This window comes from Pseudorca crassidens, chromosome 7, assembly GCF_039906515.1.
Source record: "Pseudorca crassidens isolate mPseCra1 chromosome 7, mPseCra1.hap1, whole genome shotgun sequence".
Lineage (NCBI taxonomy): Eukaryota > Metazoa > Chordata > Mammalia > Artiodactyla > Delphinidae > Pseudorca > Pseudorca crassidens.
Window position 1 is genome coordinate 80,850,137 of NC_090302.1, and position 27,757 is coordinate 80,877,893.

Here is a 27,757-nt window from a genome sequence, read left to right on the forward strand (position 1 = left end):
CTCTGGGATGGAAAGGAGGAGGTCATGCCTCTCATAGGGCTACTGCCATGTGTCAGGAGGGCACTCAGGGCCACCCAAGGGAAGTACTGAGATGATGGAGTGGGGAGGGCTCAGGGCAAGATGACTTTGAGAAACTGTATCTCAGTTGAGGGGGCTTGGCAGAGGCCTGAGTGACTGGCTCCTCATTGCCAGATCCTGCTGGGTAAGGACATGAGAGGCAGCCTTTAGGATGAAGAATTTATTTATTGTTCAGCCCCCTTGGCCCGGCCAGCCCGGGCTCTACCGGCAGTGGTAGTCAGGATAGGTCTCAGACACAAACTCAGGGTGGACGACGTAGTTGTTTCTCTGGGCACCACCGGTCTTCTTGAAGTGACTTGTGTCCCATCTGTGGGGAGAGATGGGTCGGCCCTTTTGGACCCTCATACGTCTGACTCCAATTCTCGATGCTAATCTTATCCCAACATTTTGTCCCGAATAATGGCCCTAGGCTCCAACACTGACCTCTTGACCTCAGGTTCTACTGTTAAATTTTTGACTCCCGATACCCGCTCCCTAACACTGACTTTTTACTCTTTAATTCAAGCCCTGAACCTAACGCCCTGATCTCTTGACTCTAAGCCCCACTGCCAACATGTAAACCCTCAATGCCACCTCCATGCCCTCTCATTTAGTTGCCAGCTTTGACTTCCCCATGGCACCATCGCCCCCTGGTGTCATCTTCCAGTCGGTGCATCGCAGCGGTCAGTTATCCCAACTAGTCCCTGGGTCCCCCGCCATGCCAAGGTTACAGCTTCTGTGTGGGTGCGCATTTGCATGTGTGAGCGCCAGATTTACCTAAGGTTCGGACAAGGGTAGTATGACGGCGGGGGAGCTATAACAGCACATTGCATTCCCGGCCGGTGCTTGCAGGGCGATACACTCCTGGAGAAGGAAGCAGTGGGCAGGAATGGGTCGGGCCTTTTGAGTTCCCTCTACGCCCCAACCCAGACCAAGACTCTGAGCTGCACTTCAGGTGTCAGTCCTACTGCTCGGAGATCCTCCCTTCCGGCCTCCTGTCCCTTCAAGACCTCGAAACGTCGCCTCTGGGAAGACACCTGAAGTCCCTCTCCCCCTAAGGCCTCGTTTCTGCCGCCCAGGCTGGGCGGCGGAGAACGCTGTACTCTGGGGAGGGTTGGGGTACAGTCATTGAGGACCTGGGAGCCCCCGGATCCTCAACATGGGACAGCAATTACTCCAGCTTATCGACGAGGCGACGTTTCTGAGGCTTAGGCACTTTCTCGCTCCTCCACGCCCTTGTGAGGGATAAGACCCAGTTTCGCACAATGAATCAGTCTCTCTCAGCCTGGGGAGGGACGGGGTATCACCACGGGGTTAGGGACAGCGTTCAGGATCTCCCTCCCCCTTTCACAGCTCTCTAGACAGACGCGGACATTGGAGTTCTCCTAGGCTCAGCCAGCCTTGTCTAACGCCAAGTGCAGGGAAAAGGCCGCGTTGCAGTCTGGGCTTCTGCTGAGCGCTCGAGCTTCAGTTTCCTCCACAATAACACGCGAGGCTGTCTACCTCCAGAGGTGGTGCGGGGCCCCGAGGAGGCCAGGGCCCTTCTGGTAATGCGGTCACCACTTCCTTGCCTTCTTAGAACCCAGCGATGACCCTGCCCATTACCAACGGTGACCCGAGGCCCAGGAATAGGGGACACTGTTCTGAGGACACATGGCACTCCGCAAACTAGAACCTGCGTCTCCAGGGTCGGGTGACCAGGTAGGGGGCGGGGCCGGCGGGTGTGGGAAGGGGGAGCAAACTGGTGTGCGGAGTTTGTTCCTCAAAGAAACCCTCGGGCAGAGCCTCCAGAAGACGTACAGGAGCCAGGTTGACCTTGAGCCCAGTTCAGGAGGGATAGAATCAGGAACTCGGGTATCTCCGTGCAGGTTCTCCCGCCTCAGCCGTACGTTCAGGCCGTGAGGCCCCAGGGCGGGACAGGGAGGCGCCAGTAAGCGGACCGCGCGGGCTGGAGGCGGGGTGAGGTCTGGCACAGAGGCAGGTCAGAGCTAGAAGTGGTTCGGGATGGAGCGTCCGCAGCTGGGGTAGGGGGGACTCTGGGGGCGGGGCTTGCTTGGGGGCGGGGCCCGGCTACTGCGCGCGCGGCCCTGCGAACCTTGCAGTCGGCCGCTCCGTGCGCAAAAGCCGCAGGCGACGTTCGGTGCATGGTGGCCCGGCGACGCAGTAGTCCATGCCAAGCAGACAGTTGTGGCGGCCCGAGCAAGCGCTTTCATAACCCTGGCAGGGCAGGCGGCCCGGCAGCGGGTCCACACACCCACAGCGGGGCGTGATCTCTGGCAGCGGCTTGTTCCGTGACAGCGAGTTCAGCATGTTCACCACTACCTCGCGCTCTGCGCCCGCGGGCCCCGAGCCCGGGAGACCCAGACACAGAGTCACAGGAATGGGAAGAGACAAGGTCAGAGACAGGAAGAGATGGAGACACAAACAGAGACAAGGTTACAGCCTCTCCAGGGCCCTCGGCCTCCGCCCCGTACCTCGGGTCTCCATCCCTCCGTCCTTCTGGCCTACACATTTCCCTCCACTGTCCCACCATCCGTTACCGTAGGCGTTGAGTCGCTCCGGCTTAGGAGGGTACACCAAGGGCATTCCTCGAACTACTGTCTCCATCCCGGCCTCCTGGAAGTGGCACACACGCTGCCTCAAGCTCTGACCCGGAAGAGTTCCTCCTTTGGGGGTTCTCCCAGAACACGCCGACTAGTCCCAGGCCACGCCTTCACCCGCCCTCCAGAAGCTCCCCTACTCTCCCACGTTCTGAGTGTTTGGGGTTGTCGCTGGGCAACGCGTTTTACTCCGCCTCCCAGGTGGTGGGGGTGGGGGAAGTGGAGCTGTAGGTGGACCAGGTCTGGACCTGCACCTCTGATATCCCTGTCTCACCGTTTGCCTCTGATTTTACCCTTCTTTGTCTAGCCGACTCTGTGTAGCTGTGTCTTCGTGTCTCTCTAATAGGGATTTTTCAATATTGCAGTGTTGCCTGCCCATCAGAATCACTTGGGGAACTTATGAAAAATTCTGATTCTGATTCTTGAAGTTCTGATTCAGAAGGGTTCGGTCAACCTGAGGTCGGCCATCAACCTACAGTTAAGAGCCCCTACTCTTGCCGGGTATCCTTACATCTTCCCTCTTTCTTCATGCCTAGGGCCGTGGCTGGACTCCTTCCTATCTCTTTGGAAGACTCTCCTGTATCTATCTGCTCTGCCTCTGGATGGCCTTGTTCTCCCTCCTTTGTCCTTGCTCACATCACAGAGGAGGGGAGAGGAGCAGGTAGACTCAGCCTATCAATGACTTCTTGGCCAGACCATGTGGGAAGGCGCCAGGTGGCAAGCTTCAGGAAGGTAGCGCCTCAAGGAGTGCGCACCAGCCATGTCTCCACAGAGCCTAGCCAGAGATTGGGACCCAGAGGCCCAGCACAGCTTCACTCCTGAGCTCCCTTGTTTCCTAGAAAATATAAACCCTAGTCTCACAAATGGGAAAAGGCCTTGGAGCATTGTTGGTGGGAAAGGGATGAGAAACTAATGGTGAAATATCAGACACTGTGGTTTGGGAGGCAGATGGGGGGTGGGGGGTGGTCCCAGGCCCCAGGCATCTTTGCTGGGCACAGTAGATACCTTAGGCAGGCGAGGAAGGTATGTGGCACATTTGTTCCAGCCCGTACAGTTGTAAGGTCCCATCTTCCATGTATTGTACTGGTTACCGCACAGGTGGTTTGGATTGCATTTGTCTGCTTGATCATAGGGGTGGAGACATAAGACAGTATTACTTCTTATTCTGCCCCAGGATCTGGGACCCCTTCGATATTTTTCCTCTGATCCCCAGCACAAAGCTGGACGCTCACTCATCTCCCTTAGGCCAGAAAAGCCCAGCCTGGCCCCATACTTGTCTTAGACACTGAGATGCAGCCTATATCCCACCTAAGACAAGCTTCTGAGTGGAGCCTGGGTCCTTTGAGCTGATCGCTTTTCATCCTGGCACCACCCTCTCTGAATCAGCCAACCTGGAAACCCTGGAAATGGGCCTCCTCCCAAATCCTCCCTCTCATCTTCCACATCCAGGCTCAAAGTTTGCTTATTCTGCCTCCTTAAAATCACTTGACTCTATTCTTTCTTCCAGTCCCCCATGATATCACTCCTGTATCTCTGCAGTGCCTAAACCAGGAGACAAGAATGTCATGGTTAATAGGATGGACTCTGTAGACTGACTCCTGTGGTTCAAATTTCAGCTCTGCCATATATTAACTGTGTGTGACCTTGATCTAGTTAATTAATTTCACCTTGTCTCTATTTCCTTAATTTTAAAATGGGGGTAATAATACTATCTACCCCATAGGGTCCTTGTGAGATTTAAATAAGTTATTATATGTAAAACATATAGAACAATGCCTGGCACAGAGAAAACTATCATCATCATCATCATCATCATCATCATCATCATCACCATTATTATTATTGTTTTTATTATTGTTATTAGCCTACTGGTCTTCCTGCCTCATTCTGAAATCCTACAATCCGATCTCTACATAGAAACTGTGGCACTTATGATAAATGAAAATCTGACCAAGACAGTTCTCTACTTAAAACCCTCCAAAGCCCCACCCATCCAGTCACCTAAGTGTCCTGTAAGTTCCTCTCTGATCCACCACTCTAACAGTGTGAAAGAATACATGTGAGAGATTAGGAAAGGAGTTCTAGGAGCCCTAGAGTAAGAGCAGGTGTGTGTATGTGTGGGACAGTGTGTTGGGACTTGGAGTTCTAGGTTGGTGGGTTGGACATACTGAGTTTAAAGTGTTTGGGGCCATTCAGGTAAATTTGATCATAATCAGATAAAGGAAAGTGGAATCCTGGTAAGAGGACAAGACTAGAAATAAACACTTAGAGTTGTCAGTAATTAAAGATGTGGGTTAGATTAAACGGTCTCAGGAGAGGAATAAGGAGAGAGGAGGGTCCGATCAGCATCCCGAGGAACCCCATGTTTCTAGAATGATTAAACAAGAGACTCAGCAATTGAGGCATCAGAGAAGCTGAGGAAGGAAAGAGTTTCACAGAGAGTGGTCAGAGTGAAATACATAGGGTAGGTCTCATGAGGAAAAGACTGAAGAGTCCCATGGATGAGGTAATTAGAACCATACAAGATCAGTTTTAATAAACATTAAACATGAGTGTAGGAGATGCAGACTCCCAATTTCAACTGAAGATTAATCATCAATTCATTCAACAAATACTTATGAAGCCTGCTGCTATTCTAGGTGGAGGGGGCACAGCTCTAAATAAAACAAGACTCTCTGTTCTTTTGGAATGTACAGGAAGACATAATAAACCCCTAACCAAATGAGAAAGATAATTTCTCATAAGGCATAAGGAGTGAGGAAGTAGAGACATAGACTCTATTTCCAAGAATCTTGGCTGTGAAGGGGAGGAGCGAGAGAGAATTTTTAGACAGGAGGAAATTAGAAAAGTCTTCCAGGTTGAGGGGAGAGAGATGTGGTGAGGCAGAGGGATGCAGGAGAGAAGGGAACCTGATGGAGCAGGGTCACTAAGAAGATGGGAGGAGATAGCACCGGAATACACATGGAGGAATTTGTTTGGAGGAGGTTAATGCTCCCTCCCTCTCTCTAGGGATAAGGCCCAGGCCCCTTCCAATTCTTTGGCATAGACTGGGAGCTCCCAAAAGGCAGAGCCTGGATCTCCTCCTCCAGGGTCAGGGGTCAGGATCAAGGTCACGCCAGGTGGTTGGGAATCAAGCTGGAATGGGGGTAATTAGAGAAGAAGCCCTGGTCGAGGATGGGGATAAGGTTTGTATAGGATCAGGGTGGAGGTCAGAAGTCAAGTTGGGTTCAGGTGTAGGGTCTTTGTTGGGGTCACTGAATGGGGTCACAGTTGGGTGATGGGTGAGGCCCTACCTTCCTCTTGAGACAGCCAGTATTTCTCAGGCAAGTAGGGGTGGCCTGGTATGGAATTCTTATAGCGGTAGTCCTGCACAGCACACTTGACCGTCTTCTGCTGGGCTTCAGGATCCACGTGGCGCTGCACAGTCTGAGTCAGGCCCTGTCAAGGAGAGAGGGGAGGAGATGGCTAGGTGCATGGAGACCCCAGCCTTGGTATCCAGCTGGACCTAGATTTAGCCCCTATTGAGGTCAGCCCAGGTGCATCTCCCAACCCTCTCCCTATGCCAGAGGGATCCCCAGGCCAGCCTTGGTTCCCTCTGCATAGTTCTTTTGCTTGAATCACCCTTTTCTCCTTTTCTTCCATCCAAGGCTCGGACTTGGAACCCAACATTTTCCCTCAGTCAGAGTGGTTTTCTGATGTTCTTCTCATTTCTGTCCTTTCCTTGACTGGGACCTATAAGGGCAGAGCTGGGTGTTCCTGTCCTCTTTCTTCCAGACTGTGTGCTGCCTGGGAGCAGGGCCTGGGTCTTCCCCAACAGAGCAACAGGCCCGTGGAACAACCTCAGGAAAGGTTGGCTGCCCCGGGAGCTGGCTACCTTAGGCAGGTGTTTTGGACAGGAAGGGCTCTCTGTGAATCTGGCATCTTGAAGGAGATGAAGGATGGGGCCAGAGGGGCACCTACTTTAAAATCTAATTCTCTGACTCCAACCTGACCCTAATTCTGCTGTGGCTCTCATCTTGACACCAATATTACCCTTGACCCTGACATATACGTTGTGCTGGTCCACATCCTATCCTGATTTTTTCCCTGATCTTGGTTCAGGCTCTGGGCCCCTCTGCTTCTCGGGGTTCACCTCATCTTATCCCAACACCCCTTGTTTGGCTGGGTCTGTAGAAGCCCAGATCAAGGGCCCCCTTGTCCTCAGCTAAAGGCCCATTGCCAAGTTAGTTGTGGGCCCATGTCTCTGTAGGCAGCTAGGATGAAAAGGCAGCTGGGTTCCAGGGGTGGGACACCCAGCAAAGTCAGACACCAGAAAGGACTTTCTCATCATAGTGGGCAGCAAGGTGCTGGGATGACGCTGTTGCACTGCATTTCACCCTTATGATCTGAAGAGCAGAGGCTTCTCTTGGCCTGGGATGAGACCTTGCTGCTTCTAGTGCTCCTATTCCCCTGAAAACCCCTCAGCTGAGGGGCTTCTTGGATCCTCCGTGCCCAGCTGAGGTTTTGTTCTGTGGGCAGATCCTACACAGTCATACTCCATATGGGTGGAGGGGCCCCATGACTTAGCACCCCCCTGAGTTTTACATACACACAAACACATGCACATCCAGACATACACATAGATCTGTGCGCCCAGATACACTCATAGACAGATGTACATCTATACATACACACTCAGACACGCTCACACACACACACACACACACACACACAAATAATCATTTAGAAGAACTCACAGACTCTTCAGTGTTTCCATTCGAGGCTTTCCTCAGATGTCTGTAATCTTTGACTGCTCATGTTTATGAGTAGGAGACTAAAAAGGCTCATTGGAGGTTTTGAGCTGTGGGTGGGCGTCATTGTAGGATGCTCTGGCTAGACTATTTGTTGCAAACTCTGTCAGTATCTGTAGGTCTTTTCTCTTGGGCTGATCAGATCCCTCGGAAGAGACTCTTTCAGTCTTTGGCTTGAGAGTAGTGACCTAGCTGCCATTGTTCTGAGAACCTAGTGGAGAAGAGGGCTGCTGGGGGTTTAGCATTCAGCATATGGAGGTTCATCTGTTTTCAGTATGGTACCCTGACCTTAACTGGAATCTCCAGTCCTGAGATCCTTGCTAAAAAATAAGCCGCCTGACTTTTGCAGAGATGGGTGAGCAGTCACCCTACGGCGTGGAATAGAAGAGGGGGTTTAATTGCTTCTTAGCTTTCAAATCATTATTGTTTCAGCCTTGGTCCTGTCCCATCTTCTGTTCCAGAGAAACCTAGTATTACCAATTTCTGAGCCTTTTAAAAATTCTGCAGTTTTAAGTTGAATTATGTCTTGTGCTTCCCACTGCTGGCTTTGGATTCAGCTTTCTCAGATCTGCTGTGTCAGTTACTACTTATCTATCACACTTTCCAGCTTCTGAAATTTTGTCATTGTCCTTCCTTCTCACTATTCTTGCAAATTTATGTCTTAAATATGCATTTATTGTAGTTTTCGAGGGGTTTTAGGAAGGAGTCAAAACGTGTTCATTTCAACCCAGAGAATTATAGTTCTTTATATATTCTACATATTCCTTTGTCAGTTACATGTTGCAATTATCGTCTCTCAGTTTGTGGCTTGTAACTTCATTTTCTTTTTGGTGTCTTTTGATGAACATAAGTTCTTAATTTTAACATAGTTGAATTTATTCATCTCTTATGTAGTGCTTTTGTGACTTAGGAAATCCATCCATAATCTAAGATAATGGAGATAATGTCATAATTTTTTCTAAAATTATACAGTTTTACTTTCCATATTTGTGCCTTAATCTGTCAGGAATTTGTTTTGGGGTTTGGTGTGAATTAGGGGATCAATTTAGTTTTTATCCACATGGATAACCAGTTGTCTCATTGAGTAATCTATCTTCTCCCACAGATTTGTAATGCCACCCCAAGCCTGAAACATCTTTTCCCATAGCTTTACTTTCAGTCATCTCTGTTGTATATCGTTTCCATATATGTGTGGCTCCATTTCTGGTCTGTTTTATTCCATTAATCAATTTGTGTATCCCTACAGTAATATTATGCTTTATGAATTTCTATAGCTTGGTAATAAATATTAATATCTGACTGGACAAGTCCCCTTCTTCTTCAGGTGTGTTTTAGCTAGTTCTTGGGCCTTCGCTCTTCTCTATAAATTTTAGAGACAGCTTGTCAAATTCTTCAAAAACTCCTGTTGAGATTTTAATCAGAATTGCATGGAATCTTTATGTTAGTGACTCTTCCTATTCATGAGCATGTTACGCCTCTTCATTTAAGTATTTTTTTAAAGTATTCAAAGTTTTATAATATTATCCATACAGTTTTGCACACATTGTTAGATTTATTTCTACTTACTCTCACTCTTTGTTGCTAAAATGACATATATATTTTAAGATTATGCTTCCTAAATATGCTTTTTATCTTAAATTCATCCAACTTTCTAAATTCTCTTATTCTAATAATTTGTAGATTCTATAAACACAACTGTATCATCTGTGAATAATGACAGTTTTTGTAAAAATTCCTTTCCTATCCTTGTACCTTACATGATATTGTTTTCTAATATACAATTTACATGATATTGTTTTCTAATATTTTGGTTCTTTCTTTAAATTTTACAAGTTAAAAATTATTATAATTATTTTCTATGGACAATGTTTAAATTTATCTCATGTTTACCAGTTTCTTAGCTCACTATTCCTTCTTGCATCTCAGACCTTCCTTTTGTTATCATTTTCCTTCTCCCCAAAGTGTATCCTTTAGAAGTTCCTTTATTATAAGTCTTTTAAAATTTTTTATTTTTATTTTTGGCTGTGTTGTGTCTTCGTTGCTGTGCGTGGGCTTTCTCTAGTTGAGGCGAGCGGGGGCTACTGTTCGTTGCGGTGCACGGGCTTCTCATTGCGGTGGCTTCTCTTGTTGCGGAGCACGGGCTCTAGGTGCGAGGGCTTCAGCAGTTGCAGCACGTGGGCTCCGTAGTTGTGGCTCGTGGGCTGTAGAGCGCAGGCTCAGCGGTTGCAGTGCACGGGCTTAGCCGCTCAGCAGCGTGTGGGATCTTCCCAGACCAGGGCTCAAACCTGTGTCCCCTGCATTGGCAGGCAGGTTCTTAACCACTGTGCCACCAGGGAAGCCCCCTATTATATGTCTTATTGTAGTAAATATTTTAGTTTTTGTCTGTGTCTTTATCTTTCTTTTGTTCTTGAAAGGAAGACACATTGAAAATAATTTCTCTCTGCATGTTTTTAAGGTCATCTCTTAAGCTGGTGTTGTGCAGTTTCACGTGTTACCTAAGAATCTATGGATTCATTTCTCTTGTTAGTTGTTGAAAATCAAGAGCCTTTGTCTCTTCAGATAATGACTACTCTCCTTTCTGCTCTTTCCTTCTGGAACCCCGAGTAGTTGTGTGGGATCTTCTCTTTCTTTCATATTGCTTAATGTTTCTTCCATATTTTCTATAGCTCTCTGTCTGTCTGTGCTGCATTCTGGGAAATTTCTTTTGCTCTGTTTTTTTTTTTTCCACACTGCACAGCTTGTGGGATCTTAGTTCTCCAATGAGGGATGGAACTCGTGCCCCCTGAACTGAAAGCGTGGAGTCTTAACCACTGGACCACCAGGGAAGTCCCCCTGCTCTGTTTTTCATTTCACTGATGTTCTTAAGCTGTGTCTAATTTGCTCCTTAATCCATCCATTGAGTTTTTGTTTTGTTTTTTTTTAATTTTTTTTTGAGTTTTGGTTTTAACACATATATCTTTTATTTCTAAAATTTCGTTTCTTTAAAAAATCTGTCCATTCTTTTAAAAATATAATCTCTTGTTGCATCCTCATTTTGATGAGTTCACATTTTGCTCAGAAAAATTCATAATTATTTTGTGTTCTTTAACTATTATTTCCAATATCTGACATCCTTGGAGGTTTAAGTCTGCTGTTTGTTGTTTCTGTTGACTGTCATATGGTGGTTTGTTTCCTTATGTCTTTTATTGTGAGCTCAGATCTGATTGACCATACTCTAAGGATACCTGGAAACCTACATTGAGGATATTTTCCACCATAGAAGATATACATTCATCGTGTGTGTGTGTGTGTGTGTGTGTGTGTGTGTGTGTGTGTGTGTGTTGGGGTAGCGGGGTGGAAGGGAGCCCGAGATCACTGGACTTTCTGGTTCAGTTGCTCCATCTTTCAGCTAGCTTAAGGCTTAAACTCCTGCTTGTAGTACTGATAGTGGCGTTTGTCCTCAGGGCAATCCTGTCTTCTTAGTATACTTACTACTCATCTCCACTGACAGTCCAAAACAAAATGAAAATTAATTTTTATGCAGGACCTAGTTGTTTGGAAGCAGGAGGGCCCTTCAGAGTTTCTAGACCACCACACTGCCAGAAGCGGAAGCCTTTTCCTTCATTATTAATCCCACTGCTATCTGACTTTCATTCCTCACCACTCGCTGAAGCTGTTTAGCCAGGTGGCTAAGTGTTACTACATCCAAGAGATCCCTTTCTGTGCTGACAGCATTTGACACCGAGCTTTGTCTAATAATGCTGTCTTTGTTGGTTTCTCTATGATTTTCGTCCTATCACTGTCTCCTTTTATGGCTCTTCTTCCTTTACCTACTCCTGAAATATTGACATTCTCCAAAGTCCTATCCTTGGCCATTTTCTTACTCTTTTTTTGGCAATCTCTATGACTTCAGCTACCACCTATATGTTGATTTCAGAATTCATGTCTGTAGCCCAAACCTCTGCCCTTTGCTTCAGATAAGTATATCCAGCTACACAGCAGACATCTTTTCCTGGAAGTCCTTGAATATTTTTGTCCCCAGATGAACTCCTAATCTCTCTCTAATCTGCAATTCCAAATCTCAGTTGGTAGCACTGCCCTTCCTCCAGTTTTCCGGAGTCCAAAACCCAGAAGTCCTCTTAATCTCTCCCCTCTTCTTTATATCTAGATGGTGACCAAGGTGTGTTATCTGCTTCCTAAAAATTCCCTCCTATTGAGTTTAGAAAAGCAGGCAGACACTCTCATCTTTTGCTGGTGGGCATGTAGATTATTATAATCCTTATCACAGCAATTTGAAGTGTATATGCAAAGTTTTTAGATTCACATATCCTTTCCCGCAACAATTTCTATCTATGAATTTATCCTAAGGGAATAGTTGATATATACAAAGAATGTACAAGAATAATTATACTAGCAAAATTTTATAAATAATCTAGATTTCCGATAATATAAGATTCCTCAACCATATTTTGGTACATTCATAAAATAAAATACTATAGTCATTAAAATTACATTATAGAATATTTTTGACACAGGAAAATGTACTTGATATATGGTTTTGTGAAAAAAGCAAGATTCAAAATATTAGTATACGATATGACACCACCTTCATAAAAAAATATTTGCTTCCTGAAAGGGCATATAATAATAAATTAACGGTAGTTATTTTGGGTAGTGAGAATTATTTGCCATTTTCTTTGTGCTTCTCTGAGTGATTCCCCACTTTCTGATTGAGCATATATTTATTTTGTAATTATAAAAATTATTTTAAAAAGACTCTCCTATTCAACAGTAGGAGAGTACTATTGAGAGTATAACAATAGTCTCCTATTCAAAAATACTCTCCTATTTTTCACTGCTACAGTCTCTCCTTATCTCCCACCTATATCCTCTTCCCTCATCCTTCACCACCTCACTGGGCTTCCTGCCCTCAACTCCAGCCCCTTCAATCTCCTGCCACAGTGGCCAGAGTGTGTCACTCACAATCAAAGCATGACACTCCCACGCTCAAAAGTCTGGACCATTATGACCACATTTCTCAACACAACCTGAAGCCCTTCACGGTCTGCAGGCTTCTCTCTTACCATAGAGCTGGCCTCTCCCTCTGCTCCAGTTCTCAGTTCCTGGTGGGTCCCTGCCCCTGGGCTGCCCTTTCTCACATTCCTCTTCTGCTCGAGTATCCTTCTTCTGGATCTCTTAGCAGACCTGCCCTTCAAGTCCTGGGAGTGGCTTTCTGGCTGTTATACCAGCACAAGCCTCTGCTGGTGCATGTTCTACACTGGGCAGTCCTACTTTGTTCACTTTCTGCCGAGAGATCCTCAAAGGCATGGCTTGGCCCTTCACTGTAACCACATTGTCCCTGACACATGTAAATACTCAGCAAAGTTTTGTTGGGTGGTACACACAGATAAACTCCCTTGGGCAGAGTCACAATTAGACTTACAGATCTCTCCATTTTGTGAAAGCCGCACAGCCCCACTTGGCCACCTGTCTTCAAGTACAGACACAGGAGACTGTAATAAGCATGCATAAAAACATTCTTGTAGGCAGAGCCCACAGGCAGCCTCAGGGCCTTTGCACTTTCTGATCACTCTGCCTGGAGCCCTATTCTTTCAGTTTTTCACATGGCTATTTCTCACTCACCTTTCCAGTCTCAGCTCAATGTCACCTTGAAAGAGAGAGCCCTCTTTCATTACTTCTATTTAAGTAGCTCTCCCTGGTTACTTTCCATTTCCAGTACCCCGTTTATGTCCTTTACACAATTTGGGACAATTTACAAAACTCTTATTTATTTCTTGATTATCATCTATCTCTCCCCATCTCCTACCCTGGTGGAGTAGGAGGGCACCATGAGGGCAGGATCTCGTATTACTTTATATATATCATGATAAATTCCATGCCTAAGCAAATGAATCACACACATACACACACAAAGCTACAAATAATTACAAACACATAATGACAACCACACACTGTCAGTGATCCAGACACCCACAGCCGTACACTCTGGACTGCCCGCCCCCCAACCCCCGCCCCAGCTCGCCACTTACCGGAGTCACAAACCTGTTGGCTTCCCAGGCCCACAGAGGTGGGTCCTTATAGCCCTCCTTGATGGAGGTAGGATCCTTGTAGGAGTCACTGTAGGTGCTGATGGGGGTCTTAGTCTTGTGGGAAAAGAGGAACATAGTGGGGTCTAGGGGATGCCGTGGTGGGCTCTACCTACCAGGGGCTCCTGCAATACATCAGTGACCACCCAACCCCCTTTCCTAGACAGCTAGGCAGGTGCCCCAGCTGCTGCGACCCCCCTCCTGTGGAGGGTCTCTCAGCTTCCCTCCCTCACAGCCTTCTTGCTCCTACCCCACCCTGATTCCCTCTCTAGGATGGGCAATGCCCATTATGATATCACCTGGCTCAGCCCCAGCCCTGGAGAGGTGAAGAGGTCTGATTTCCTCCCTACCCCAGTCTCTTCCTGCCTCAAGCCTCTCAAAACAGCCCAATTTCCAAGAGTTCACAAGGTCCCTGGAGATCTTCTAGGCGAAGCTTCTCACTGTGATGAAGAGAAACAGAGATTCTGAGGGGTCAAGTGAGTCATCCAGAGCCGCTGCAGCTGGTCGGCGGCAGGCCTAGCCTGGGAACCCACAGGTGGAGGTAGGGTGAAAGGCGCATTCAGAGGATTGGTCCTCTGCCCTTCCCGGCCCATCTGCCCCTTGCCCGCACCCCAGGTAGGGAGCTGAGGCTGGCTTGTTTGATGCTTTTAATATCATTATTTGTGTTACACGATACACAACCAAGGATGATGGTCAATACTGCGATGGAAATGTTAAAAAAAATTTTATACACGGCTCATGTATTCCACACACCTTCCTGGAAATAAATTAGTGAGCACGGAGAAACGGCTGGCTGGCAGCCAGAGCTGAGGGTAGAGGGAGTGTTAAGGCAGTATCTACAAGGGGCAAGGGTGGCAGGGGGCAAACTAAGGCCTCGATTCCTCCCCTCCAACCTCCCCCACAGGGAAGGAGGGAACCATGCACTTTCCCTAGACCCAGAAAGTGCTGGCTGCCAGCTTCGTACTTCTCTCCGCTACACTTGCTACACTGCCTCAGCTAGAAGCCCTTGCCTGCCAGGGAATTAGGTATATCTTGTGGGGAGGGAGACTTTCCCTTATTCCTCAGGGCCAGAGAGGTTAAGCAGTGGGCCAGAGTCACACAGCATGTCAGCAGCAAAGGCAGCAGTCTAAGTGAGCCTTGGCGGGGGCCCTGCCTGGAAAAGAGGAGGTACCCATGTTCTCGAAGGGTGAGTCAAGGAGGCGGGGGGTGGTGGTGGTAGTAGTAGTAGGAAGCTTGGTTTTGGGGCCCAGATGACAGGGAGTGGGTATGCTGACCGGGGCGGGGGGGGGGCGGGGAGAAACAGGCTCAGGTGGGGGCCAGTACGGGCCGTGTGAGTCCTGCAGGTGTCTTCTCCGTCCTTGCCTCCCTTTGGCATTTTCTCATCATCTAACCGGGGTTCCTGCACTGGAGGAGTTAGGCGTGGGTTGGAGGAGTTGAGGGTGGAGAGCTGCACCTCAGCACTCAGGAGCTGGCAGTCCCTGGGTGTGGTGCAGGGAGAGGTGCTACCCCTCCTAAGCCAGCAGCCTTACTCTCTCTTCTCACTGCCCTTGCCCCCTTCCAACTCCCACCTCCCAGGACTGGCAGCCAGGAACTGGGCTGTGTGTGTGTCCTGTGCATGCTGGCAGCATGTGAGTGGTATATATTAGAGTGGATTGGCCAGCACGTGGGGGAGGTCAGCATGGAGGAGTGGCCCTGGGATACGGGGTTTGTGCGGCATAGACCTGACCAGGCGTGGGCTATCTGTGCTTTTGCTTTCCTTTGCACGGGGCAGATCTATACTGCCCAGGCCCAGGGGAGGGCCTTGGTCACCTTCTCCCTCTTGATTTTCATCCTCAGCTTTTCTAGCCACCACCCCCACCCCTGCCACCACTGAGAAACAGCAGCAGAAGCAGTAGTACATACATTCTGACTCTCAGACACCCACACAGCTACACACACCATAGATACTCACATACACGTGCACAGACACACACAGACACACACTCACACATTTCCCAAAAGATCCGATTGTACTCAGGCATACACAGGTCCCACAGGAACTTCCCCCTCTCTTTTCCACCATAGGAGGAAGCAATGAATGATATGCAACTCAGGAAGCCACCAGATGTACTCAAAAGACAACAGAGACCTCCTTATCCACCTCCACAGAAATTGCTATGAAGAAATGCCTTCAGGTTTGGAAGAGCCTTAAAAATAATTTCAGATGCCGCTCATTGTACAGTGGAGGGAACTGAAAGCCAGAGAATATAAATGGCTTGTTGGAGGTAACGGGGAGAGTGCCGGAGCCTTCTGACCGCCAGCCCACTGCACTGCTGAGCAGCCTCTCACACCGTTAACAGGCCACACAGTCACTTCCCCACCGCAGACGCCACAGACATCTGGAGACACAGGCCCAATGCAGAGATGCAGACACACGCCCTCACAGCCCCAGGCACACACACGTTCTGCCAAGCTGTCCCTGCCGTACACATGCAGCCACTGTGTTCTCTTAGGCTTGCTTCCTTGAAGATTCTTCCTGGGAAGCAGCCTCTGGGATCTTGGGCTAGAGTGAGACCGGAATGGGGCATTCGAGGCCAGCCTTAACTCCTGCTTCCAGCCCGGGACAGAGACCAATGAATGGAACAGAAGTGTGTGTGTGTGTGTGTGTGTGTGTGTGTGTGTGTGTGTGTGTGTGTGTTGGGTCAATGAATGGAACAGAAGTGTGTGTGTGTGTGTGTGTGTGTGTGTGTTGGGTGGGGGGATGAGGCAGGGCACAGAGAGACAGATGCATTAGTTAGGGGCAGGTGAGGGCAGATCATACCACCCTAAACTCTGGCTGTCTGTAACGCCCACCTCACCCTCCACACAATCCAGAGAGCAAGGAAGGGGGTGAATGAGGCAAAGAGGAGAAAGAAGGCAGTGATCCCCAAGGGTGGGGGACAATATCCCACTGGGCAGCTTTATCAGGCTTCCCATCTAGAGATGAGGGTAGAAACGCAGATGGTACGTGGGCCAGCAGGGGGGCATGTGGAGGTGGCTCTAAGGGGCTGGGCCCTGCCCCTACTGCCCTGGGCCTTTCTCCTTCCCAGCCCCTTTCCTTGGCTGGTGCTGGGGGATTCATGGCTTCACGTGGGTGGGTCCAAACCCCTGGCTTTGTGATCCCTCTCCCACTCATTACTGTTGGCCTCCTTGCAGTCCAGTCACCCCTTTCCTCTACTGGGCTGCAGCTTTGGGGAGGGGGCAGGATGCTGGGCGAGGTCCCCCAAGTAACTGAACAAACCGCCCCCTCCCCTCCTCAGCACTCCCGGGGGTGGAGAGAGACCCGGTTTTGGTTTCTCCGGCTCCATGAACACACAGAGGTACACGTCCTACCATAGGAGGAAGCAATGACTGTTACGAGGTTGGCGGCTGTAGGGTGCGCGGGGGCCGGGGGCAGGTGGATGAGCTGGGGAGGGGTTGGCCCCTGCCTGGTCCAACCTGGCCCCCGGCGGCCCCACCCCGGCCGGCCGCAGTGGCCCCGCCAGCTACTGAATGTGGCAGGCGGTGGAGGACGTGGCCTGGCAGCACATGCAGGTGGGGTTCACAGACTTGGGGGGGATGAGGTCCAGGTCCTCATCGTCGGGGATCTCGTCTAACCGGTAGCCGTCCTTCAGCAGCTGGATGTTCAAATCTTGGTTGATCTGCTGTAGGCAAAGGGGAGGGAGGTCAGGCTCGGGACCATCTGGAGGCACCACGCAGGGCCGGGGCCACATGCCCAGGCCATCGGCGCCCAACCTGTTGCATCCTAGGTCTCTCCAAAACCCCAGGCTTTGCACCTCCTCGGCCCCAGCCTCAAGCACGTCCCCCTGGGGCCCCACCCCGCTACACACCGCACCCCATTCTAAGGGCAACTTCACCCCTTAGGTCCTGCCTCTATTCGGGCCCTGCCCTCATTTCAGGCCCACTCCCGTAAGGTGTCGTCTAGGTAAGGGCCCTGTTCCTGCTCCAACCCGGGTCCAAGCCCCGTCCCTAACCCTGGGCCCCCGGCACTAGAGGCGGAGTCCAAGGCCTCACCTTTCTTTCCGGCCAGATCTTATCCCAGGCCCCGCCCCCGCATGGGCTCCGCCTAGCTTTGCCCACTGCTCCCCTCAGGGTGTGATTTGGCGTTGGCCCCACCCCTTCTCTTGGAGGTGGGCCTGCTTACGTGTGTTTAGGACAGGAAGGGATGGGGCCTCACCTCAGCAGAGGAGTAGCCAGAGGAGGAATATCTGGACATGTCAAAGTCATCATCACTGGCCGCAGGGGAAAGAAGACAGAGAGGAAGTGACTCCCAGATATTAAATAGAAAACTCTCTTTACCTTCCCCCACCGCCATCAGTCAATACCTCACCCCTCCCCAACACTTCCAAATAAACAGCACGGTCTCAGTAAAAACGGTGCTTGCTGTGCGAATGCAGTTTCAAGACAGGTTCCCTAGTTCCACCCTTCTAAATTAATTGCCCCGCTTAGCCTCCTAAATCCCCCAGAGCCCTCCCTCCTTTTTTTTCTAGGCTCAAATTACCCTGGTTTGTTGGGTTTTCCCAAAGTCCAGATCTAGCCAGGTATGTTCCCAGCAGTAGGGCGCCTTCCTCAGAGGGGGCAGGGTGCCATGCAAGGCATCAGGGCCCATTTTAGGGGCAGCCATTGGATCAGCTGTCCCAGGACAGCAGCAGATTGCATAGTTGCCTTTTCCTCTCTCTGCTCTCCCCCACCTCCAGGTAAGAAGTTCCATTCCTTGTGGGGGTTCACAATTGGAGAGGTCCGGGCTGAGGAACACCCCAATTCCAACAATATAGCAAGTACGTCCTGTACAGCCCACTTGTGTGTTTGCACAGGCTGCTGTGGCTTGCCCGGCTGCCCCAATGTCTCTGTACACACCTGTCCGTGTCAAGGGCTACCAGTGGCTTCTCGTCTGGGCTCTGGTCAAGCGAGGAGTAGCCTTTATTGGGGACGACCAGCCTGGGTGGAGAATTGTGGGGACTGGATTGGCAACTGAAGCACACAAGCCTGGTGAGGAACTGGGTTAGGACATGCCGACCACCTCCCTCACCCCTACGCCACCCTCGCCACCTTGGATCCTGGGAGGCCCTCTCCTCTCAGAGAGGAGCTGAGCCTGAGGAGGGAGGGAAGATGGGAGGCTCGGAACCAGCAGAGATAGGTGCTGGCTGGCAGGGCCCTGGTAGGGTGGAGCGGGGCGGGGGTGGGGCCTCTACCTTGTCCGGGCCATGACATTGTTCTTCTTGGGTTGCTGGTTGACGGGGCTCCCCATGCTGCCATTCTTCAGGGAGCCCTTCCGGGCCAGCTCCCGCTGCTTCTCTGCAGGGGAACATGGGAAGGAAGCTGTGTCCTGCCCCCAGGGGCACCCTGCCTTACTGTTCGGGGCAGCCTGGGCTGGGCCTCCATGGTGAAACCCCTTGCTTCTCTAAGAACTGAGGCAGGGATACAACTCCAGGCCCTGCTGCTCGGGAGAGACAGTACTTGGCTCTGCACAACCTGAGGCAGATAGTGAGGGGGCAACATGAGGAGGCTGACCCCTGTCTTCCAGGAGCTGTACTCCCAAGTTGGGCAGCTAGTGTGTGCTTGATTCCAGAGAAAGGTTGGAGCAGGAAACATAGAGCAGAAGGATGACAGGGCTTCCTGCAGGTGACACCTTGAGATGGAGAGAGGAGGGCATTCTAGTAAGGAGGGAGAGTGTACAGAAAAATGCACTTAGAAGTCGAGTGTAATAAGTGTGGATGTGGATGGGATGGAAGGGTGAAGATGGAGGGAGGTCAGTTTAGAAAAGTAGGATACATTTATTCAGTCATTTATTTATTCAGCAAACATCTGTGTCACCAGTCATGTCTCAGGTCCTGTGCTAAGCGGCTGGGGGCTCCCTCTGATTACAGACTCAGAGCATGAAGGCCTTGAATGCCAAACAGATGAGTTAGGGATTAATGCAGAAGGAAAAGAAGCCACTGAAGGTTGTAGAGTGGGAGGGGCAGATGGGGCTGGCAGGGTAAGGGGCAGGAGGCTGGGGGAGCCCCTCTGCCTAGACTACTTCTGACTCATCTGTCAGCCTCTGAATTCTCTGAGGCTCCATAGCCTACCAGATTCATGGGGCTGGCAACCAGGTGACCCATTGCCTCATGTGTGGCCCTGTTACCAGTAGCCAGTTGCTGTCTGGGCCCTAGAGGAGGCCTGGCTACCCATTCCTCCTTGTCATTTCAGCCCCGATGTTGGAAAAAGGACTGCCAGGGGAAAGCTCTCATAAAATAACCACAAGCTCCAGAGAGGAAGGATGGGATGGGCATTTCCAGCTACTGTGACTCTGGAATTTCCTCGACCTCCATGTCTCCGTGTCTCTCATCTCCCAGTCTCTAACCCTCTTTCTTTGCCACTGCTCACCTAACTCCCTCAAACCTGCCTCCACCTCCTTTCCAGCAGGCAGCACCTGCCGTTACCACCCCAAGCCTCTAGGGGGCGCAATTCGCCTTAAAGTTCCTGGTGGGGATTTTCCTCAGTGCAACTGGAACGAGGTTGTGAATTTTCTAGAGGAGCTTTGGTGGTAATGTAATGGGCAGGACAAAAAAGTGTCATTTTATTTATTTTATTTTATTTCTTAAGTGTTATTTAAAAAGCATGTTGGAATTGTTTGAAACAAAAAATGCTAACAATAAACTGGGAAAACCAAACTACAGACTACCATGCAACTATTTAAAAGAATGAAGTCATTCTCTATATACTGATATTGGAAGGGGTTCTAAGACATTAAGTGGAAAACAAAAACAAAAACGAAAAAAGTTTCAGAAAATATGTACAGTATGATACCGTTTGTGTTAAAATAAAAAATAAAATGAAAAAACTAAAAAACGCTTGGAATGATGATCTCTGGGGAGGAGAATATGACAGGCGAGAGTAAAGGAGAAGTTATACTTGTTAAAATATTTGTATTGTTAAATTAAACAATAATAAGCAAATAAAACTGGCTACTCAAAAACAGTTTGAGTTTGGTGTCCTGGGACAATGAACAAATTCCACTGAGAGGATTGCTCTCTTGTTTAGAAAAACAGCCTGAGGGGCTCCCCAGATTTGGTCTGGAAGGAGAAAAACAAGGTTAACAAAAAGCTGAATAACATAACAGGACTCTGTGAAAAGGAGTCCTGGCAGCTGCAGAGGGAGAATGTTTTAGAACAGATGGGAAAAGGTTCTCAGGACTAAGGAGGGGTCCAGTATTTGATGGGCAGCTGGAGCCTGAGGAGAAAGATGGGCAGGAGGGTGGCAGGGATGGCAGAGAAGTTTTGAAGGTAAGTGACAGCCTGTATTTAATTGTTAACTCTTTCCTGGATGCACTATGTTATAACTTCTCTTCGTGAAAACAAATTTTTATTTTTTTATTTTTATATTTATTTATTTTTGGCCGCACCTTGTGGCTTGCGGGATCTTAGTTCCCTGACCAGGGATCAAACCCAGGCCCTCGGCAATGGAAGCACGGAGTTCTAACCACTGGACCGCTAGGGAATTCCCGAAGGCAAATTATTAATTACAAGCCTGTTTATGCATGGCAGCCTTGGGTGAGTGAAACTGGTCCCTGAAGGGAGAGACGCAGTGTTCGGCGTAGGGTGAAGTGACAGCAGCAGCTGCAGGAGCTCTGGGCAATGGTTGGGAGACATGTGACTTCAAAGGAGCAGGCTGTAGGATAAACTGACTTTGGAGTGGACATGAGATAAACCCCCAAGGGAAAGGTGACCCTGGAAAGTGGGGGAGAGATTTGGGTTTATTAAGAAACTATGGGAAAGCTCCCCCAAACAGGAGCCGATGAGATCCTGAGATCTCCAGATAGGCTGACACAGGAATGGGGAGAGGGGCTCAGCTTCTAGGTTTGGGGAGCCTCATTCCTTTCTACCCCTCAGACACAGCAACTGACACCCCACCTCTAAGGCAGCTTCCTCTTAGCCTGGTCCAGTGTTGGATGGGACTGCCAACCCACTCTCTGGGGTTCCATGCTTTCACCCCTGCAGCTATCCCCTGGAATACCTGGAGCCTTCTTGGCCTCAGAGATGCCTCTAGAGTTCTGGGCTCCTGTAGAGAACTGTAATTTCCCTCTTGGCCTTGCAGGAGATAAGGTGCCTGGCAGTGCCAATGACTTGGTGGCTGGAGTCTTGGAATCAGCTAGCCTGAGTTGGTTTATTTGTGGTACCTCATTGTAAACCCAGCCCAGAGCACCTTGTCTGTCCACTCCCCACATTTCCCTCACCCCCCAGACACACTCACCCAGCTTCACTTGGAGCGGGGATGGTTTGTAATTCATGGCTACTGACTCACCCTCCCGGGCGTCACAGTCTCCGTCTGAGATGGAGGCGGCGGCTGGGTCCTGGGGGAGAAAGCAGAGAGATAGGGAGCTGTTAGGAAGTGAACACAGTGGGCTGCTCTCACCTGTCCTCTGGAGGTATTTTTCCCTGGCAGCAGGCAGGGTATTCAGGGAGGGAGGGACAGACCCATCTACCACGGGAGGAAGACACTGAGCTGGGTGGAAGAGCTACTTACGCCCACCTGGGTGTCTATCTTTTAAGTCCTGTGTGATCCACCTCCCCCAGGAAGCCTACCGCAATTCCTTAAACCCAAAGGACCACCTTCTCCAACCTCCCATACTCGTTGCCCTGTTCCTCAGGGCCCTTCCTATGTACTTGTTTGGAAAGGTCTTTCTAGATTCCTGTGAGTTTAAGTCTGCATTAGGTCAGGGTAGGTGCTCCCTGAGACAGGCCTTCTCCCTCTGTTTCCCCTTCACAGGATCCAGAGAACTGACTGTCCAAACCAGGCTAGACTTCAAGGCTGCAGCCACAGCCGTTCTAATGAGGACTTCTCCATTTCACAGATGAGTGCTAAAGAGTGTCTCCTGCGAGAACCTAAATGGTTGGCTGGGAATGGTAGGTGAGAAGACAAATCATGACAAATCAGCTGGTGGCCAGTTAGTCCTGTGTTGCCCACACAGGGCTTGACGCTACAGATGACAAGGAAGGTAGGAAAGCATGTATCCTGTGCGTCGTCCAGGGTCTGCAACTGTTTCGATCTCCCTCACTGCCCTCCTTACTGACTTCTTCCCATTGTGATGGGCGCCGTGCTGCCCAGAGTCCTACTCTAGCCTCACTATTCCCTCCCAAACACCCCAAATCTCTGCTACAAGATCCAGGGCCTTGGCCCACCCTGCCTCAGTCAGTTGGAAGGGGCTGGAGCCATATACATTCTCCCTGAGAAACTAATGACCAACCATTGATACAGGTGCTGCCACCCTAACCATCTGCCTAGGGTCACAGAGTGGTATGCCTAAGGTCTAAGGATTGCAGAGAGAATCCAGGGCTGTGCCTGCTCTGCCTCTGGGGACAGGGAGCGCAGACAGATAGGCAGGCAGAATGCTCCAGGCCCAGGGATCTGAGTGGCTTCTGGTGACCCATCAAGGGAAGGGTATATAGCCATTAGGGTGATTTCTGTTCCCTTTAGAATGAAGCAGTGGGGATGAAAACATGCTTGTCACTAAGGGAAAAGGGAAAAGTCTAGAATGTTTGGGAGGGAAATCCTGGCCTTGTCTATGTTTCCTTAGGCCATTCAGAGTGCAAGGCCCAGGCTGGGCTGTGTTGCCATAGTGGTTTGTGAGTTCCCGAGGGCAGAACCTGGGCCTGTGTCCTCTGCTTCGACTTCCATCCTTAGCTCTCCTTGAGGGGGATGGGACAGGAAGGTAGAACAGGTGTGAGGGGGGGCGGGGAGCTGCAGTGCCTGTATCCCAGGCAACTTCCCATGCCACAGTCTTTCCAAGTCCCTCATCCTCTGCCTCCCTAGCTCAGCTCCTTCTTGGGAGACTGATTACTGGCAGCATCTATCCCCTGCAGTCCTGGAGCAGGAGGCCTCTAGTGGCCTTTACATGCCTCTCTGTGGTCAAAACAACCTCGCAAGTGCTGCCTGTAGGGAATGTGGAGACATGATGGCTGAGCCCTAGGCTGCAGGGAAGGCTCACTTCCAAAGCAGCCTGAGGGCGGGCTTCTCAAAGGGTAAAACCCATAAAACGTGCCTGTGGAGCCCTACCAGGGAAGCAGTGGCAGATTTCCAATTTCCTCTACTTTTTCTGTAGCATTTGTCACATGTCACACATACCACATCCATTTGGAAATGGTTTCCTCCACTGGCTTCCAGGACACTATGCCCCTTGGCTCATCTTGCCTCTTTGACCATCATCCCTGCCTCCTCCAACAGCTAACTTTAAGAACTCAGGCTCTCAGGCATTTGGGGCTAACTTTCCCTCCTCAGTGCAGATGAGTTCATCAGAGTTTCTTCTCTCAGGCTGGAAGTACTAGGTAGCAACACTGGAGGGAGGTGGTGCAGGAAGGATGGGGGGCTGGGAAGCTGTTGAGCAACTCTGGTCACAGGGACCCACGTGTGGTCCCTGCGGCCACTGGGCAGGTCCTAGTGGCATTTGATCCTTGAGTGAAACTGCCAGTCCCTTTGGGTCAAGAGCCAGGGTGCAAAGCCCTAGACTGAGAAGACCCATGCAAACTCATCATTCAGCATCTCCCCGTCATTGTCCATGATAGAAGGCCATCTTAGTGGCAGGAACAAAGATCTCTGGCACTGTGCCTGCAAACTCAATCCTTTACTATGGGCTTCCTGTATGTCTTTCCTGAGACATGCAGCCAATGCACCATGACCATCACATGGAAATGTAATCAGGGAGATTAAATGTGAAATATTCATGAATATAAGTATCAGAGAGGAGTCCAGGCAGAAGGAAGCATCTGGCTCCAAGAAATCAGGGAGAATTTAAAATGCCCCCCAAGGACACCTGACAGGAGTTAGCTAGATCCAGGAACTAGAGTGGCGATTAGCAAGATTATTAATAAACACTCAGCAGAGACAGACATTGAAATGCATCTCTAACAGCAGCCTGTGTTTCTACAACCCTGCATACAAATTCTCCAAAGACTACAGAGATGATTAATAGCTCAGTCTCACTGTTTCTGAGACAGAATATATAGGCTAATGGCCAATGCAAAGCCAGTATAACTAGAGGAAGGAAAAAGTGCCAGAAGAATCTTTAAGAGTTAGTCTGGTCCAGTGCTTTTCATTCAACTGTGTTTCCTGAGCCCTGTGCCTTGGGCAGGGCTGAGTGAGAGAGGAAAGTAATAGGAGGGGATCTGGCTTGCCTTCAACCAGAATAGATCCGTTTTGATTTCATTTACATATCAGCCTTTCTTCAAGATTTTGGTTGAAGAAAGGGTTTTATTGCTTTTTTAAAAAGGGTGGGGGAGGGGTTTAAAACACATTGATTTAGTCAAATCTTTTAAAAATGCTTTACTATAGAACTTATTAAATTTACGGGAAAACAGAGAAAACAATACAGGGAGACCAGTTTAGACTATTCTTTTAAAAAATCCTGGGGACTTCCCTGGTGATCCAGTGGATAAGACTCTGCACTCCCAATGCAGGGAGCCCGGGTTCGATCCCTGGTCAGGGAACTAGATCCTGCAATGCATGCTGCAACTAAGAGTCCGCATGCTGCAACTAAGAGTCCACATGTTGCAACTAAGAAGTCCGCATGCTGCAACTAAAGATCTCTCATGCCGCAACAAAGATCCCGCATGCCAAAACTAAGACTTGGTGCAGCCTAGATAAGTGTTTTTAAAAAGTTAAAAATCCTCTAAAATTTAAAAAAAAAAAAAAAGATCCCTCTTTAAAAAAGAAAATCCTGGCTCCTCCGTTTACTAGCTGTGTGATCTGGGATTTAGTTTCCTCATCTGTAGAGTGGGACTAATACTAATACCTATGTCAAAGGTTTCTGTGAGGATAAAGTGATACTATGTAATCTAGTGCTTACTATGTAAGCATTTAGAATAGTAGTTAGTATACTACATACTGAGCACTACATTTGTGCTAGCTATAAAGTTTTTATTAGTACAGGCTCCGTGGGACCCACATAATCATGAACAATGTGCCCTGGCAGTGACTGATCCACAGCAGCAGCCCTGGCACCACACATGTGGGGGCCTGGCTTATGTGCGAAGATGTCTGTGGAATAGATGCTCCCTCCACAGAGGGAGGAGGGGCCTGATCAGGGGGCATTCTGTCTTCTCTCTCGCCTCACTTCATTATGCTGCATTTCTCTCACTTATTTAAGAGTGGTAGGCCTGGGGCTCATAAAGATAAACAGAAACAGGCCCATCCTTGAGGAACTCCCAGTAATTATCAGTAAATGTAACAAGGGCCATAAAAGTAGAGGGAAAGGAACAAAGAAGTCAGAGAAAACTTCACAGAGGAAGACACTTGAAAAGATCTCAAAACATCAGTTCACCAGTTAGCTTAAGAGGAAGGAGGAAGGATGTTCAGGGAACATCTGCAAAGGCTCAGAAGCCTGAAACAAGCATTGTATATTCAAGGAACAGTATTTTGCTATAGTTGAAATCTAGAAGGCATGATGAAAAGTGGCAGGAAATAAAGTTGTGGGGCCAGGAGGGCTCAGACTGTGGGAGAGGATGGGTCTTGATTTTGTTCTTTACTCAGAATATGATGGGGAGGGCTTCCCTGGTGGCTCAGTGGTTGAGAGTCTGCCTGCCGATGCAGGGGACATAGGTTTGTGCCCCGGTCCGGGAAGATCCCACATGCCGTGGAGTGGCTGGGCCCGTGAGCCACGGCCGCTGAGCCTGCGCGTCCGGAGCCTGTGCTCTGCAGTGGGAGGGGCCACAACAGTGAGAGGCCCGCGTACAGCAAAAAAAAAAGAATATGATGGGGAAGCCAGTGAAGCCTTGAGTGGGGGAGTAACATGATCAGATTTGAGGTGGAGAAGGACCCTCTCATAGCCATATAGAAGATGGAGGGGAAGGGAATGAGATTGAAGGTCAGAAAACTACTGCAACAGTGCCAGCAGGAGATGACAGGGACCTGAGCTAAACAGAAGCAGAAGATAAAAGGCCAGAAAGGAGGATGTTAAAGAGGGTAGAGTAGCAGACTTTAGAGATAAGATGTAGAAGAAAGAGTCCAGACATTCCTAGTTTTCTGTTTGGAGTAATTGGGAAAGGGGCGCTAATTACTAAAACAGACAATGCAGGAGAAGGCATAACTACACTCAGGGAAAATTAGATGAGCTCAGTATGGGACATGTTGAGCCTTGAAGTGGCTTTTGGACACTTAGATGGCATCATTAGTCAGTAGGAACTGAGGTTTGGGATCTCAGGAAAGAGATGTGGACTGGTGGTGGTGGAAGCCCACAGAGGAGAATAAGTCTTCTCAGGAAGAATGAGCACAGTGAAAAGAGATAGGAGCCAAGAATGGAGTCCTGAGGAGCATCCAATCTTAGGGAATGAGTGGAAGAAGAAGACTGAGTAGGAGCAGAAAGACGAGATGTAGAAAAAGATCTAGGGAGACCTTCAAGTAGTTTCAAGGTGGAAGAAATCAACAGGGTCAAATAAACACATGAGTCTATAAGATAAAGACAATATTTAGAAATAAGGAAGTCACAGGTGGCCTCAGCAAACAGAGTTTTGGTTGAATGGTAAGAACAGAGCCCAGATTCCAGGGGATTTAGGAGGGAATAGGAGATGAGGAAGTAGAGACAGTGAACACAGGCTATTTTTTCAAGGAGCTAAACTGAGAAGAGAAGGAATGAGAGTGAATGACTGTCAGAGGGAGCTTTGGAGCTGAAGGACTCTTTGGAGCTAGGGAACACCTGACCACTGTCCTAGACTGAAGGGAAGGAAGCTGGGTCAACAAGGAGATGTTTGATGGAGCATGGTCTTTGAGGAGTCAAGAGAAGATGCAACCAGAATCAGACCAGAGGAGGAAGGCTCCTTGGTGAAATGGAAGGGAGGTGAAGATGGGTGGGGGATGCAGATAACATGGAGGCAGAAAGGTGGGTGGAAAGGTAAGGGAGTTCATTCCTAAAAGCCTAGTTAAGTAAAGAAGGGGGTGAATGCTAAGGGATTGAGGAAAAGAGGGACACTTGGTGGCTAGCCAGGAGTGGAAGGAGATCAGACTGGTGGGGGTCCCAGCTACACAATCCTCATCTTTCACCCACCCTTGATCTCATCTTCAAGATGAAAGGTACTCTCCGTGGTGCTGAACAATTCTGCCTTTGTCTTGTGGACTGAGCACAGATGATTCAAACGACATGATTCAATTTTCACTTTCCCACAGGAAAGGTAACTTCTGTCCTCACCTTCAAGCACTAATTTTCTGGAAGATGGAAATTGAAATGGATTTAGAATGA

The 27,757-nt window shown here is 49.2% G+C and overlaps 2 protein-coding genes across 12 annotated transcripts in view; both read right to left on the reverse strand.

Moving 5' to 3' along the window:
- Positions 1-223: 223 nt before the first annotated feature.
- On the reverse strand, positions 224-14,029 carry SPMIP6 (sperm microtubule inner protein 6). 4 transcript variants are annotated; one of them, XM_067744638.1, is made up of 8 exons: positions 13,884-13,913; positions 13,477-13,590; positions 5,951-6,095; positions 3,663-3,775; positions 2,598-2,673; positions 2,153-2,387; positions 835-921; positions 224-385 (listed from the first exon to the last, which is right to left on the reverse strand). In XM_067744638.1, exons 4-8 carry the CDS (start codon positions 3,723-3,725, stop codon positions 280-282), a joined length of 567 nt encoding a protein of 188 aa, XP_067600739.1. In that variant the 5' UTR covers positions 3,726-3,775; positions 5,951-6,095; positions 13,477-13,590; positions 13,884-13,913; the 3' UTR covers positions 224-279. The 4 variants fall into 4 exon arrangements, with proteins under 4 accessions (XP_067600739.1, XP_067600740.1, XP_067600736.1 ...); XM_067744639.1 differs by having other exon boundaries at positions 2,158-2,387; positions 13,477-14,029; XM_067744635.1 differs by having other exon boundaries at positions 13,477-14,029.
- Positions 14,030-14,167: 138 nt separating this feature from the next.
- Positions 14,168-27,757, reverse strand: part of FAM219A (family with sequence similarity 219 member A) — a 55,060-nt gene continuing 41,470 nt past the window's right edge. For 2 of the 8 annotated variants that reach the window (XM_067744645.1, XM_067744643.1), the window contains exons 2-6: positions 21,835-21,883; positions 18,744-18,846; positions 18,409-18,489; positions 17,729-17,783; positions 14,168-17,195 (exon numbers count right to left, since the gene is read on the reverse strand). In XM_067744645.1, coding sequence (XP_067600746.1) covers positions 17,037-17,195; positions 17,729-17,783; positions 18,409-18,489; positions 18,744-18,846; positions 21,835-21,883 — 447 coding nt within the window. In that variant the 3' untranslated portion in view covers positions 14,168-17,036. Of the gene's footprint in view, positions 17,196-17,695; positions 17,784-18,408; positions 18,490-18,743; positions 18,847-21,783; positions 21,884-27,565; positions 27,593-27,757 lie in introns of those variants that run through there. The other 6 variants (XM_067744642.1, XM_067744640.1, XM_067744646.1 and 3 more) reach the window with 5 other exon arrangements.